At 56.5% G+C, this 14,550-nt stretch overlaps 1 protein-coding gene across 1 annotated transcript in view; it reads left to right on the top strand.

Annotated features, from left to right (window-relative positions):
- Positions 1 to 14,550, top strand: part of LRP4 (LDL receptor related protein 4) — a 72,134-nt gene that overhangs the window by 35,291 nt on the left and 22,293 nt on the right. The window contains exons 7-19 of the mRNA XM_078597127.1: positions 260 to 385; positions 1,219 to 1,344; positions 3,164 to 3,298; positions 4,827 to 4,952; positions 5,429 to 5,659; positions 6,245 to 6,401; positions 7,184 to 7,401; positions 7,972 to 8,148; positions 9,472 to 9,594; positions 10,629 to 10,837; positions 11,867 to 11,948; positions 12,963 to 13,068; positions 13,863 to 14,064. Of these exons, the coding sequence (XP_078453253.1) occupies positions 260 to 385; positions 1,219 to 1,344; positions 3,164 to 3,298; positions 4,827 to 4,952; positions 5,429 to 5,659; positions 6,245 to 6,401; positions 7,184 to 7,401; positions 7,972 to 8,148; positions 9,472 to 9,594; positions 10,629 to 10,837; positions 11,867 to 11,948; positions 12,963 to 13,068; positions 13,863 to 14,064 (2,018 nt within the window). The remainder of the gene's footprint in view (positions 1 to 259; positions 386 to 1,218; positions 1,345 to 3,163; positions 3,299 to 4,826; positions 4,953 to 5,428; positions 5,660 to 6,244; positions 6,402 to 7,183; positions 7,402 to 7,971; positions 8,149 to 9,471; positions 9,595 to 10,628; positions 10,838 to 11,866; positions 11,949 to 12,962; positions 13,069 to 13,862; positions 14,065 to 14,550) is intronic.

The following is a 14,550-nucleotide window of genomic DNA, read 5'->3' as shown; positions in this document are numbered from 1 at the left end:
GAGTATTTGGCTGTTTAGAGTATGTGATAAGCCACTTCGTTGAGCTATCATTTGTAGCCAAGTCACTTCTGAAAAACAGCTATATAGCTCAACAGTTTAATTCTTAACATGTTTGCTGCCCCCCCCCCCCCGCTACTGCTGCCCTTCCTGATCTCCCCCACCTCCCCCCTCCACTCCTGCTGCCCTTCTCTATCTCCTCCGCCACCATCGCTACTGCTGCCCTTCCCGCTCTCCCCCCCCCCCCGCCACGTCGGCTCAGCGGCCATGGCCTGCGGCACGGAGCAGTTCCGCTGCGGCCCGGGGCGCTGCATCCGCGTGTCGTGGCGCTGCGACGGCGAGGACGACTGCTCCGACGGCAGCGACGAGGCCGGCTGCGAGAGGACGGGTGAGGCGCTGGGACGAGGGCAAAGACCCCCCCCCCCGTTGTAGCCTTCACAGCCTGTCGGAGCGGGCGCTGTCGGCGAGTAGCGGCGCCTACGAAGGCCGCGGCGGGGCATCGAAGAGGGCACGGTGTGGCCAGCGCCACGCCCGGCCGCCTTTGTCTCCGCAGTGCTCATGTTTATACGCGGAATGTTTATATTCATTTATGGCTGAGCCGGCCTATGGGAGGCCCAGGACGAGTTCAGATGATCGTCACTGCTGTTGGTGGCCGTGAGAGGGAATCAAATTCGGGTTGCTGGGTTCGTAGCGCGGCTCGCTGACCGCTACGCCACCGCTCCCCGTACGTGTGCACGCATGCACAGACAGGCGCACACACTCGGACAGACGTGTAAACACAGATATACGCATGCACGGACACGCAACACAGACCCACGAATTCAAGTTTATTTTATTGAACGTGGTTGAGGACTCGAGAGAGACGACGAGTGACTCGGGTCAACAAAAATGCCACAAAGCAAATAAATTCAAGCGACAGCAACGACGCGAAGAGACGTCGGGGCAAAGGAATCTGCGGCGCGCGAGACACCGAAAATATTGCCACAAACATAATCGACGTTCAATAATAATTTCCCTGCAATGCAACGTTGTTGGCTCGGGCACGGTATTTTTAGACTGCCCACGGTACGGCGACAATTCAGTTACAGCAGCATGAACCAGATACAGGGCGACGACTGCATGTGCCTGTGCTCGTGCCTGTCAAGAGACGCGTCGCGTGCGCACCCCTGACGATCCCGCGCGTGCCCCCCCCGACCCCCGACCCCCTCCCCACCCCCACAGACCCCCCGCAGTGCGCCACTGATCAGTTCGCCTGCAGCTCGGGACGCTGCATCGGCCAGAGGAAGGTGTGCAACGGCGTGGCCGACTGCTCCGACGGCAGCGACGAGGCCCCCCACCAGCAGTGCCGTGAGACACTCAGCCCCCTCCCCATCCCCATCCCACCACCAAAATCGCTGCAGACACCCGGCAAGCCTCGGTTGATAGATGCCCGGTGAACGTGGAACATTGGGTCAGTGTCGGACAGAATTTGGCGCAATGTTTATTGGGCAAATGATGTTGGGTGATTTGACCACAGGCATAGAGGCTTTAACCTGGTCACGCGTAAATGTTGTCAACCTACCGAGCCACCCGTGAATTGCGGGAACGGTTTTTTTGTTGTTGTTTGCGATGTTGGGGGACCTCGTTGGATGGAAGCGGTAAGGTCTTTCGTGGCCTCTCTCTCTCGGCGGGATTTGCGTCGCTGCGATTGAGCTCAGCACGACGGCATAGGCCTGGTGCGAGAGCGAGCGCTCCCCCTGGAAAGGGAACGCTCAAACAGCGGCAGATCGGCCTCTCCCAGCAGCCATCGGTCGCCTCACCCTCCCGCGACATCGGCGGTGGCGGCCCTATAGATGCAAAGAAACGCAGCACATTGTGTAGAAAGCAAGGCGGCTCAAGCACCGATTAATACAATGGCGAGGTGTCAAAATATCTGCTTAAATTCAAGTCCTGACAAACGGAAGCTCATTGACATCAAAGCCAATGAATCTCTCTCATCTCTACCTTGTCTGCCTCTCTCTTCTCTCATCTCACTGCGTCCGCATTGTTGTCGACGAGTCTGTGAACTCACGACGTCTTTATCTGTTGTCTGCATCTCTTCTGTAATCTCGCTTCGATTCTACGTCTATTGAACGGAAAGGCCTCCAAAAATGTTTTTATTATTATTTGCAATTCCCCACTGTGTGGCCCCGGCACTACCGCCGCCACCGCCACCACCACCGCACGCACACCATTACCAAACACATCATTACAGCCGCACACACCTTGTATAAAAACGCAATAATCATCACCGTACACTTGGAGTAGAGCAGCAAACGGGTTTCAACCGCTCGTGAAAACCGGGTCGGCTGGTTTAAAACGATGTTTTTCTCTCCTTCCCTTTAAAAATAAAAGAAAAGCGCAGGGGGCGAGATTTCAAAGGCGCCGTGTGTTGCTGCATCGCGTCGTGTTTCTACCCTCGGGGGCTGTGTGGGCGTTCGAGCACAAAATCAGCCGCCGGGCAGTGGTCAATGTCCCCTCAATCAGAGCCGGCTTCCCGATCCGTGGGTGCGCGAGCGCGCGCACGTGCGCATGTGCGCACTCACTCGCCGCCAAGTGACAAACGCTCGCCCACCTTTTTACGTAGTCACGGAAAGAGAACGCTTCGGCTGAGGTGGCGGTTACGGACGTCGCCGTTCGTGACTTCTGGCGTGTAGTGGTGTAGCCGTGCAGTGAGCGGTGGGAGGGGGGGGGGGTCTCTGAGATGGGTCACAGCGAATTCGCACGAGAGCAGAGACTGAAATAAATAAAAATTATCAAAGCCAGGAAACCCGACCTTGGTAGCTCTACTTGTGTGACCATAATGGCTGGTGCACGTCCTTTGGTGCGTAGGTTTTTGGTCCAAGTAGGGCTACTCACCGTGTGTGCTTGTGTCACATGTGGTCGTGTCATCTCCAGTTAGTTCATGTGTGGGTTAGTACCTGTGTGGTTGTGTTGCGTGGCGGCGCCATTTGAACTCATCTTTAGTTGTGCCGCGTATGTTTGTGCCACGTGTGTTTGTGCCCAGTGGTTGTGCCATGTGTAGAATTGACTTGTGTGGCTGTGCCATGTGTAATTCCACTACGTTGAGTTGTGCCACATGCGGTTGCTCTGCGCGGTTGCACCTCGCTCCACGCATAGTTTGTGATTGCTGCTGCTTGTTACGCAGGCACCGACTTGGCTTCCGAGAGCTGCAACGTCAACAACGGCGGCTGCGCCCACAAGTGCCAACAGGCGCGCGGGGCGGTGCAGTGCTCGTGCCACACGGGCCACCGGCTCGCCGACAACGGCAAGGACTGCCACGGTGGGTGCCGCTCCACGGCAGCGACGCCGGCGCCAACGCGCTGGGGCGGCGGCGGAAGCGGAAGGGTCAAGGGTCGACCGTAACCGGACACGCCCGCTGTCGCTTTTCTTCAGAGCCGTATTCACAGCCCGCGCTGTCGATCGTTTTACCGGTAGCGGCGGGCGGGCAGGCATTCGTGTGCGGTGCGCCACGCGCTATCAGGAGGGAGACTCTCGCGCAGAGGGGCAGCGGAAATATTTTTGGCGTGAAACCGGTGGCGCAGCGGCGGTTGGCGTCGGCCCTGGTGAACGGAATGAAATGTGAGCCCCCCCCACTGTTCAGTTCCTCCCCCCACCCACCCCCACTCCCCTCTTCGTGGTCCGGCACCTGTGCATACGTGGGCCCTGGTGGAATTGCACCACCGCCTGCAGCTAGCCCACCAGGTGACAGGGGAAGGGGGGGGGGGTATCGAAGCGCACAGCACATGGCTGTGAAACGCAGCCCGTTGGCTATCCACGGTTGGACGACGGCCTCCCCACGCCATGTCGGTCCTTCGGAGTTTTTCGATGCATTCATCGTTAGTACAAGGAGATCATTTAATCGATGAATCGTTTTAGATCCTATTCTTTGGGTCTTTCGGTAAAGTCACGTTGATAGGTTCAAAGAAAATAACAAAAAATAACAAAAAACTACGACGTTTCCATCGCAACACAAGCATTGTGTTGCGATCAAAACGTCGTAGTTTTTTGTTATTTTCTTTGAACCTATCTACGTGACTTTACCGAAAGACCCAGAGAATGTTAATTCCTGCAGTCACGAAAGCTTTAAGTCAACGTTTTAGATCCGCTTGTAACGCGCGCACTGCCTACCCACCCCCGCCTCTGTAATTTCCAAATTTATATTTACTTCTTGTCGATGGTCGATGTGGACACTTGATGCACAAGCGGGAAATTAAAACCTCTCCCGTGTGCGGCGGCTGTGGTCACCACCCAGAATAGAGTGGCGGGAACGTAGTCACAAACGCGACGGAGGGCGGAGGCATCAGCACAACCGCGATGACGCAACCGCGCGGGCTCATTATCCGCCACAGTGTAAAACTACAGCTGTCGCTCTACAGCAGCACTTTCACCGATAAAACATCATCAGTGTGAGGGGCCACCACACCATTTGAAAGCATTGGGGCTTTGACAGCAGCAGGATGTTGGTGATGATGGGGGGGTGTTTTCACTCGTTGTGTATTGTCGGGGGCCGCACTAAAGGCCACCAGGAACAGCCAGGGGCCCGCGGGCCTTGCAGTGAAGAACACCGCCCGGCAGCGTCATCAGCCGTACAGACTAGAAGAAGACTTCTTGTCCGAGTCGTTTTTCCAAAAACCTTTTTAACTTTATTACAACTGTGCTATTGCCTTCAGTCGTGATACACCCCTTTGCCCCCCCCCTTGCCCCTCCCCGCCCCCCACAACTCCACCCCACCCCCCTTAACCGTCACCTCTCCCCTGCCCGCCCCCCCACCCCCACCCGCTCCTCCGTTCCCCCCTCCCTGGCGGCAGACGTGGACGAGTGTGCGGAGGATGGGTACTGCAGCCAGGGCTGCACCAACACGGCGGGAGGGTTCGAGTGCTGGTGCGAGCAGGGCTACGAGCTGCGGCCCGACAAGAAGGGCTGCAAGGCGCTCGGTCAGTGGCGCTCGTCGCCGTCGGGGGGGGGGGGGTGGGGGGGCGCAGGGGGGCGATGCTGGGAATGGCCGACGATCGTTCTGCGGCGGCGGCAATATTTGCCCAAGATCTGCACTCCTCGATGTGTTTTCAGCCAATTATTGAGCGTTTATGATAACACCCACCGTTGACTCTTCCCCACAACGCGGTGCCATTTTTATTCACCTCGGAGGGGGTGATGGGCTGAGTCAACCCCCATCCAGGATATGAACTCGCGACCTTCAGATCGCGAGCCGCTCGCTCTGCAGCTGAGACCATCTGGCCGCCTGGCCAGAGTCATTGTTGGAGGTGGATCCTCTTAGGTGGGGGTCCTTCCCCCGGCGACAGTGGCATGAGCAGGCAATTGCAGGGCTGCGCCTTAATCTATTTATATTCACCATCCCGGTGCTCCCCTCCCCCCCCCCCACCACCGTCTTCACCGCGCCGCCGACGCTCAGGCCCCGAGCCGGTGCTGCTGTTCGCCAACCGGATCGACATCCGGCAGGTGCTGCCGCACCGCTCCGAGTACACGCTGCTGCTCAACAACCTGGAGAACGCCATCGCCCTGGACTTCCACCACGCGCGCGAGCTCGTCTTCTGGTCGGACGTGACGCTCGACCGCATCACGCGCGCCTACCTCAACGGCAGCAGCGTCACCGAGGTGGTGTCCACGGGGCTCGAGAGCCCAGGTAACGCGCCCGCTTGCCTCCCGTGTCCCCCCCTCCCCTCTCTCTCAATCCTTCCCTCTCTTTCGCGAGGAGCAATATCAACGACGCCGTCGACGGCGGTGACGGTGCGCTTGCGTGCGCTTGGCACGATGCAGGAAGTCTGGGCGTGCACTGGACCCATGACATGCGGCACGGTTGCGAGATGTTAACTACCTCGCCTGGTATACAGGAGGTTCGGGGTTCGATTCCGACCACGATGCCTGCTGTCTGTTTGGAGTTTGCGTGTTCTCCCCGTGGCCGCGTGGATTTCCCCCCGGTTTTTCACTCCACATTTACAATCCAGGTGCGTTTAGAGTATTCGGCTGCTTTTAATGTCCAAATGATGGTAAGCCACTTCGTTGAGCTATCACTTGCGATATCCCGATAGCCATGGCGTTTAAAAAAAAATAGCTACATAGCTCAGTGGCCCTTACCTGGTACAAATTAAAAAGTAGTTTTGTTTGAGTTTAGCTGTACTGGACAGACTCGGACGTCGCGCCACGTACGTAACGTACGCAACGGCGTTAACGGCGTACGTGGCGCGCTGGCGCATGCGGCACGACGCAGGGGGTCTGGGCGTGGACTGGATCCACGACAAACTCTACTGGACCGACTCGGGGACCTCGCGCATCGAGGTGGCCAACCTGGACGGCTCGCACCGCAAGGTGCTGCTCTGGAGGAACCTGGAGAAGCCGCGCGCCATCGCGCTGCACCCGCTGGAAGGGTGCGTGCCCCACCCCGCCCCCCCCCCGCCCCTCCCTGCCCCCCGCCCCCACCTCCGCTTTTGTCGCCGCTGTGGCGATGTTAACCCACCGCACCAGCTTCTCAGTCGAAGTAGCGGGAGGCCCCGGGAAGGGTTCGGATAATCGTCGTTCGTGTTGACCGTGAGCGGGGTTCGTCGTGCAGTACAATGCACTACCGCTCCCACTACACTACCACTACAATACCTGTTAGAAAGACAAAGATTCCCCGTGTGGCCTCACCAGACTGTTGGGGCAAGTTCTGTTAGCGAGCACCTGTGAAGGCTGGCACGGCACATGGAGGGGTGGGTGACCAGCACCATACCCGGCTGCCTTTGTCTCCCCAGTGGCGATGTTTACACACTGCGCCAGGTACTCATTCGAGGCTGAGTCGACCTAGGGTGTTGCTCGTGAGCGGGAATTGAACTCTGGTCGCCGTGGTTCGTAGTGCAGCGCGCTAACCGCTACGCTACCGCTTCCCACGAGGGTGGCCAACAACAACCGCCATTCGCTACGACGTGGCGGTGACATCACCACGGCGCTTGTGCCAGGCTACGTGCACGTTGAGGCCACGTGAAGTGTCGAACGCCAGCTGGCAGGAGGTCACGGGGCAGACCCAGGTGCCACTGGTCGACTGACTGAGATAACTGGCCGATGTTATGGCCAACACGCACACACGCACATACACTGCCAGTACACAGAGCAGCAGTCCACACACACTCCTCTAACCCCATACATCTCCGTCTCGGCCCCCACCTCTGCACAGCACGCTCTACTGGACCGACTGGGGCAGCACCCCACGCATCGAGTACGCGAGCATGGACGGCTCGCACCGGCGCGTCATCGCCAACACCTCGCTCTTCTGGCCCAACGGCCTCACCATCGACTACGCCGGGCGGCGCATCTACTGGGTCGACGCCAAGCACCACGTGATCGAGCGCGCCGACCTCGACGGGCGCAACCGCAAGGCCGTCATCAGCCAAGGTGGGCGGGCGGCATGGTCCGGCTGGGACGGCCGGGAGGGAGGGAGGGCAGTTGCCACCGCTAGCGGATTTCCACCATGGGCGGATTCACTCCAGATTGTTCAGAAAACACGCTACAGCGGCGCGTCTCACTTATATATTTACGTATGTTGAACTTCTTTCGAAACGTACGTAGCCGACCGTGCTAATCGGAGGTGCGGGAGAAGGACAACAAACTAAACGCAAAAAGCAGTTTCAAAGAAATCAGTTTTCAATCTAGATTTAAAAGTGCATAGCTGCAATGGCTTCCTAATATCGGAAGGAAGCAGAACTGGTTCACCGTGCGGGGCGCTAAACCACTGTGCTACTGCTCCCCCCAACTTCACATCAGAATCAGAATCTTTATTTAGACTGGAGGAATCCCATGAGCGATGGAGCTCATTATCACCGGTGTTCTTGTCCTTTCCGCGAGAATGTAACAGCCGAATGTCAAGGTAATGGCCTGCAATCGCTTTGACAGATCGTGTTGATTATGAATTAGCATTTTACACAACCGTACTTTCTCGAACGGGCTCACGCGACGCCCGGACAGGCCTGCCACACCCGTTCGCCATCACGGTGTTCGAGGACAGCCTCTACTGGACGGACTGGCACACGAAGAGCATCAACAGCGCCAACAAGTTCACGGGCAAGAACCAGGAGATCGTGCGCAACAAGCTGCATTTCCCCATGGACATCCACACGCTGCACCCCCAGCGCCAGCCGGCCGGTACGGAGCAAACGCCGCCCTCACCCCCCCCCGCCCCAACTGCCCCCCCCACCCACCCAACTGCCCCCCCACCCGCCCACCATCTCACGGTGGCTAGGAGATGTTAACTACCTCGCCTGGTGTACAGGAGGTCGCGGGTTCAATCTCGACCCTGACGCCTGCTGTATATTTGGACTTTGCGTGTCGCTCTCCCCGTGGTCGCGTGGATTTTTCTGCGGGTCCTCCGGTTTTACCCTCCACATTTAGAATCAACCCTGCGTTCAGTGTATTTGGCTGCTATAAATTTCCACGTGGCGATAAGCTACTTCGTTGAACTATCATTTGTGATAGCCAGGTCGCTTCTGAAAAAGAGCTATGTAGCTCAGTGAGCTATAACCTGGTACAATAAATATAGTTTTAGTTTAAATTAACAGGCCTAGGTGCCGGGTTACATAGATTTTTTTCATGTTCATTTCGTATGCATAAACAGACAGGGGCTTGCATCGGGTACAGCTGCAGGTTAGGTTATCACACGGAACCGACGGCTCAGCATCAACGAGCGAATGGGATAGGAGTGACCGGCGACGTTTGTGAAGCGATGGAATTGCGGGGGTGTGGGGCATAAACAGAAAGGGGGCGGGGCGGGGGGAGTTTGGACAGGAGCTCCCAAACCTACTCCCCTGCACCAGAGCCCGTCCTGGACAGGGATGAACCGGGGAAAGAGGAGAAAAGAGTCTTCTCACAGATGCATTTCGGCTTCTGCAGCGGTTAGCGTCCTGGTTGCATGTTGCGCACCTCAAAGTGCGCCTGGCCTGGCACGAGCGATGCGGTGACGTTACCGACAATGACGGCTGTTGTTGTTGTTGCGTTTGCGGGTGACATCATAAATTTGGACGTGACGACGTTAGCACAATAGGAATATGACGGGGGATGGGGGGGGCAGAAAGAGGTGTTCGTTTCAATGCAACAATCGCGATTGTCTGCTGTGCGAGGGGGATCCCACGCTGGCGTTCACACGCGCGTCGTCACCGCGCTGCGTGCGTGTAGCGGTGAGCGCGCTGCGCTACTAACCCGGCGGCCCGGGTTCGATTCCGTCTCACGGTCAACGCCAGTGATAGCGATCATATGAATGGATCCCGGACTCCACCTATGTCGACTCGACCACAAATCAGTACCTGGTGTGGTGTATAAACATTACAGCTAGGGTGACAAAGGTGGTCGGGCGTGGTGCTGGCCACCCGCCTCCTCGCATGCCTTGTCGGCCTACTCACTAACAGCACTTGCCCCAACAGTCTTTTAAGGCTCTATGCGGGGGGGGGTCTTTGTCGTCTTTGTCTTGTGCAGGAAAGAACCGCTGTGGCCGGAACAACGGCGGCTGCAGTCACCTCTGCCTGCCCAACTCCGAGGGCTTCACCTGCGACTGCCCCACCGGCTACCGCAAGGCCGACTCGCACACCTGCTCCGAGCGTAAGCCGCGAGCGGTGGACTTGTATCCACCGGGCCTAACCCTCACCCCCCTCTCACCCTCTGCTCGCGATTCGATGAATTGTCACGATTCTGAGTCACTATTCCATAATTGATTCTTATCCTTTTTTTTTTTGCGTCGTGGCGATGGTCAAAGGGGTCCCTACAGGGGGGTCGTTTGAACCCGTCACGACAGGTGACGTGTCGCCGTCGTCACCATTAGCCACGATGTATCCACTGCTGGATGAAGGAATTCCCCTAAGCAGTCGCCATCTCTCGTGGTTGCTCGATGCACCGACCCCCGTCCAGATCCAGCACTCAAGTTGACTTCGTCGTTCCATCTCTCGTCGGCGGGCGCGCTCCTAGGCGCTTTCCCTCCTTTTAGCCGCTACTCCGTTGTTAGTCTCGACCGTCAGCCATCGTTCCTCCGGGGCAGGACACGCCCAGCCCCAAGCCGCTTACTCCTCTTAACAGTCGGGACGATGTCTGCATGCTGTGAGAATTAGCAGACGGATTCTAACCACCCGCGTACGCTTTCTGAACATGAGTGAGAATTGTGAGAATTTAAATTGTCATTTTCATGAGCATGAAAAAAATACTGACATTGCAATAATTTTTTTGTTTGAATGTGTTAAAGTTAAGGATAGTGTTATAATGCAAATCGTTAAATATATACCGAATACATGTATGTTTTTTCTGTACGTTTTAAAATTCTGTAATTGGTAAATGCGCAGCCCTGCAAGTGCCTGCGCACGCCACTGCTGTCCCCAGCACAGCAGAGCTCTCGAGAGCCCCCCTCTGGGGGTAGTCTTTGTCCGACCTTTCCACGGTAGCCAGATATTTTGTTTGTTTCACTCATTGTATTTTAAATGTTTTATATACATATCTGAAACATAAAAATCTTAACATTCAACTCAGAAGTATTTGTGATTTGCCGTCCGTCTGTACTCGACGATCCTTAGTGACTGGTGCCCCCCTCCCCCCTCCCCTCCACCCCCCCCCCGTGCCACCCCCTCCCCCTCCCTCCCTGCGATCAGGGCTTGACAAGTTCCTGCTTTTTGCCCGAAGGACGGACATCCGCCGGATCAGCTTCGACACGGACGAGCGCTCCGACGACGTGGTGCCGCTTGCCGACGTGCGCAGCGCCGTGGCGCTCGACTGGCACGATCGCTCCGAGCACATCTACTGGACCGACGTCATCACCGACACCATCAGCCGCGCCAAGTGGGACGGCTCCGCGCAGGAGGTGCTCGCCCCCCACCCCCCCTCAACCCCACCACCCCCCACAATCCGTGGCTAATGTCCTTCGATCAGCTGAAAGGGGAGATACACGTTGAGCGGTGCTGGCTATGCTGTACGTATGTATGTTGAACTTCTTTCGCCCCGTACGTAGCCAAACGTGCTAACCGGAGGTGCGGAGAATGACAACAAACTAAACACAGGAAGCAGTTCTGAAGAAATGAGTTTGTCAATCTCGATGATGATTTAAAAGTGCATAGCTCCAGTGGCTTCCTTATATCGAAAAGAAGAGCGTTCCAGACGGCCTGCGCTGTGGAGGCAGTGAGGGTTGGTGGGTCACACAGATGTCGTGAAACCTTCCAGTGGGCGTCGAGGAGGTACCATTCCCCGGCTTGTCAGGAGATGGCTGTACAGCGAGTGGACTCATCACCATCTGTATGGGATACAGCGTTGCCTCATCGCACGCGTGGGTTTTCTCTGGGTGCTCCGTTTTCCCTCCACTTGTGCAAAGTCGTTAATTGAAGGGAAACATCTTAACGTGTAGAGGACTGCAGAGCTGTGTCAGCACCTGTGGTTCCTCGCGCTTCTGCGTCGTTCTCGGTGTGATCGAGCGAAATCCCACCGATGCTACAAGTCGAAAAATACGATTTGATTGCACCAAAAATAAACCAGCGATACATGGTGTGGTCAAAGAATCAACCAGTTGGAGTAGAGGGTAGGCCATGATTGAATCGCCCTGTCAAGCGGGACAGTTCTGTGCTGGAGGCACTGACCCAGGTTACTCAGCCAGTCCACGAGTCAACCAAGTGTGGGACAGATCGCCCCTCAAGTCCTGGGGACGAATGTGGGAGTAGATGAATTAATCGAGCGGGATGGATCTGAACAAGGGGGGCGGACGCGGAGAAAAACGGCTCCGCTCAGCCCCGGTAACTGCCGCTCAGCCCCGCTAACTGCCGCTGAGCCCCGGTAACTGCCGCTGAGCCCCGGTAACCGCTGCACAGCCCTGGTAACCGCCGCGTGCGCCCCTTGCCCGCAGGTCGTGGTGGACAGCAGCCTGGAGAGCCCGGCGGGGCTGGCCATCGACTGGGTCACGGAGAAGCTCTACTGGACGGATGCAGGTGGGGAATGGGGGGGCTGGGGTGGGGGGGCGTGACGGCGTGACGGTGATCGTGGCCAACCCGCAGTCTAAGCGGCCGCAAAGTTCCCCGCGCACGTTCTCACGGCGACCGCCGGGGCTCCGGTCGGGATGTGGGCGAGCGGTTCGCTGATGCCCCCGCCGACCTCGGAGTGCAGGGGAATTCCGCGTGCGCCGAGTCGTGGGGTGCTGTAAGACAGCAGGTGCAGTTGATTTGCAGCGAGAGAGAGAGGGACGGTTCGTTTATGAGAGAGGTGGATGCTATGGTTACTGGGAGGGTAGTGCTTGTTGTTGCATCCCGACGTTGTTTAATAAAGACTTAAATTGTTTAATATCGACTCGCATACCGTGATTTGCTTGCTTACCGTGGCGAGACCACATCCTGGGCGTAATCGCCTTAAACCGTTTCATCAGTAAGGTTCTGAGAATTTTTTTAAAAAATAGGCAAAAGTGTGCATTTTAAATGTAACGAATGCGCAGGACCGACTGCCACACGCATCGGAAACGACAGAGGGACGGAGTCATCTTCTTGGTTCTTTCGGTAAAGTCACGTAGAAGGGAAGTAATAAAATAATAAAAATAAAACATAATAAAATGAAATAATTCTCACGACGTTTCGGCTACAACGCAAGCAGCCGTCTTCAGGTGAAGAATGAGACACTACCAAGCTAGCCGAAACGTCGTGAGAATTATTTTATTTTATTATGTTTTAATTTTATTATTTTATTACTTCCCTTCTACGTGACTTTACCGAAAGAACCAAGAAGATGAATCCCTGCAGTCACGAAAGCTTTAAATCGAAAGAGGGACGTAGCTAAAGTTATAAACATGCCTTGGGCCTCGGCGGGAAAGCGTTGTCCTCGGAGCGGGCGGGGGAACACGCTGGCACCACCGTTCGCAGATGTTGACTGGACACCTGTGAAAAAGAGCTTCATAGCTCATCGGATTCCTCCAGCATGAATCAATATTACGATTCCGTGTGTGGGGGGGGGCGCAGGCACGGACCGCATCGAGGTGTCGGCGCTGGACGGGGGCACGCGCACCGTGCTCGTGTGGGAGCGGCTCGACCGCCCCCGCGACATCGTCGTGGAGCCCGTCTCCGGGTGAGAACACACGCTCACACACACACACACGCTCACACACACACACCTACACACACACACACAGACACACACACACACCCACACACACACAGACACACAGACACACACACAGACACACACAGACACACACACGCACACACACACGCACACACAGACAGACACACGCACACACACACACACCCACACACACACCCACACACACCCACACCCATGCACCCACACACACACACCCACACACCCACACACACACCCACACACACATACACACACACGCACACACACACACCCACACACACACCCACGCACCCATCCAAACACCCACCCACCCAAACACCAACGCCCACCCAACCCACCCAAGCACCGACTCCCACCCACGCACCCACCGACCAACCCAACCAACCAACCCACCCACCGACTGTCCCATCCATCCATCGTTAGGTTGATCAAATTTAAGTTTTCAGTGGCTTGGTGCGTTTAGAGATGACGCGTCACCCTCCAGAGTGATTTGGGGAATTTTTAGTTTAACCACCCAGACATTTGAAACACACTGATGGTTGGGTGGCTAAGTGGCCAATTGTCTGAGTAGGTGAATTACTAATTGGGCCAGTGATTGTGTTACTATGTAGCTGAAGTGACTTAGTGGCTGAACGGCTGAGAAAACTATGTGTTTTAAACACGAATTGGCTAAGTGACTATGTCACTGAGTGCCTGAATGACTAAGTGACTTAGTGACAGAATAACTCGCCCCACCCCCCCGCCCCCCGCCCCCCCACCCCCCACTCGTGTCCTGGCAGCTACATGTACTGGACCGATTGGGGCGCAAGCCCCAAGATCGAGCGGGCCGGCATGGACGGCTCGGAGCGAGCCGCCATCATCAGCGCCAACCTGACGTGGCCCAACGGATTGGCCATCGACTACGACACCGGCCGGCTGTACTGGGCCGACGCGGGCATCAAGACCATCGAGTACTCGAAGCTGGACGGCACTGGGCGGCAGGTGGACATGGGGTTCGGTTCGGGGGGGGTGTGCCCGCGTCTCTCTCGTTTATTTTACAACGGTAACGCGTCAGAGGGGAACGCCGCGCAATTCTTCATCTGGCCGCCCCCATTAAAGAGTCCCATGTGCCGGGGTGGCCACGTGGGTCAGGGGTCACGGGTCAGGGGTCATGGCACCGAGCTGGCACAGATGAGCACATGGGTTTAAATCTGATAAGTGAGTTTCAGCTGTTCGTGATTAAACCGTCTTCTCAAGTCTCATTCCGCCCCCCCCCCCCCCCCAGTGTGAGCATGAAGGACTGTGTTTTTGTTCAGAGGTAGCATAAATAATTCAAGTCGTTTGAATCAAATGTGCCCTCTGTTTCTCTGAATAAATTGGAATGACCGTTGTTCAAGGGGGGTTTGTTTCTCTGTAGCGCCCTCCACTGGCGTTGTGTTCTGTGACGCACGTGCTGCTTTGGAGCAGTGTTATCGTGTGTACGCATGT

This window comes from Lampetra planeri, chromosome 8, assembly GCF_965212315.1.
Source record: "Lampetra planeri chromosome 8, kcLamPlan1.2.h2, whole genome shotgun sequence".
NCBI lineage: Eukaryota > Metazoa > Chordata > Hyperoartia > Petromyzontiformes > Petromyzontidae > Lampetra > Lampetra planeri.
Note: the sequence above shows the minus strand (reverse complement) of the source record. Positions and strands in the feature narration are given on the sequence as shown.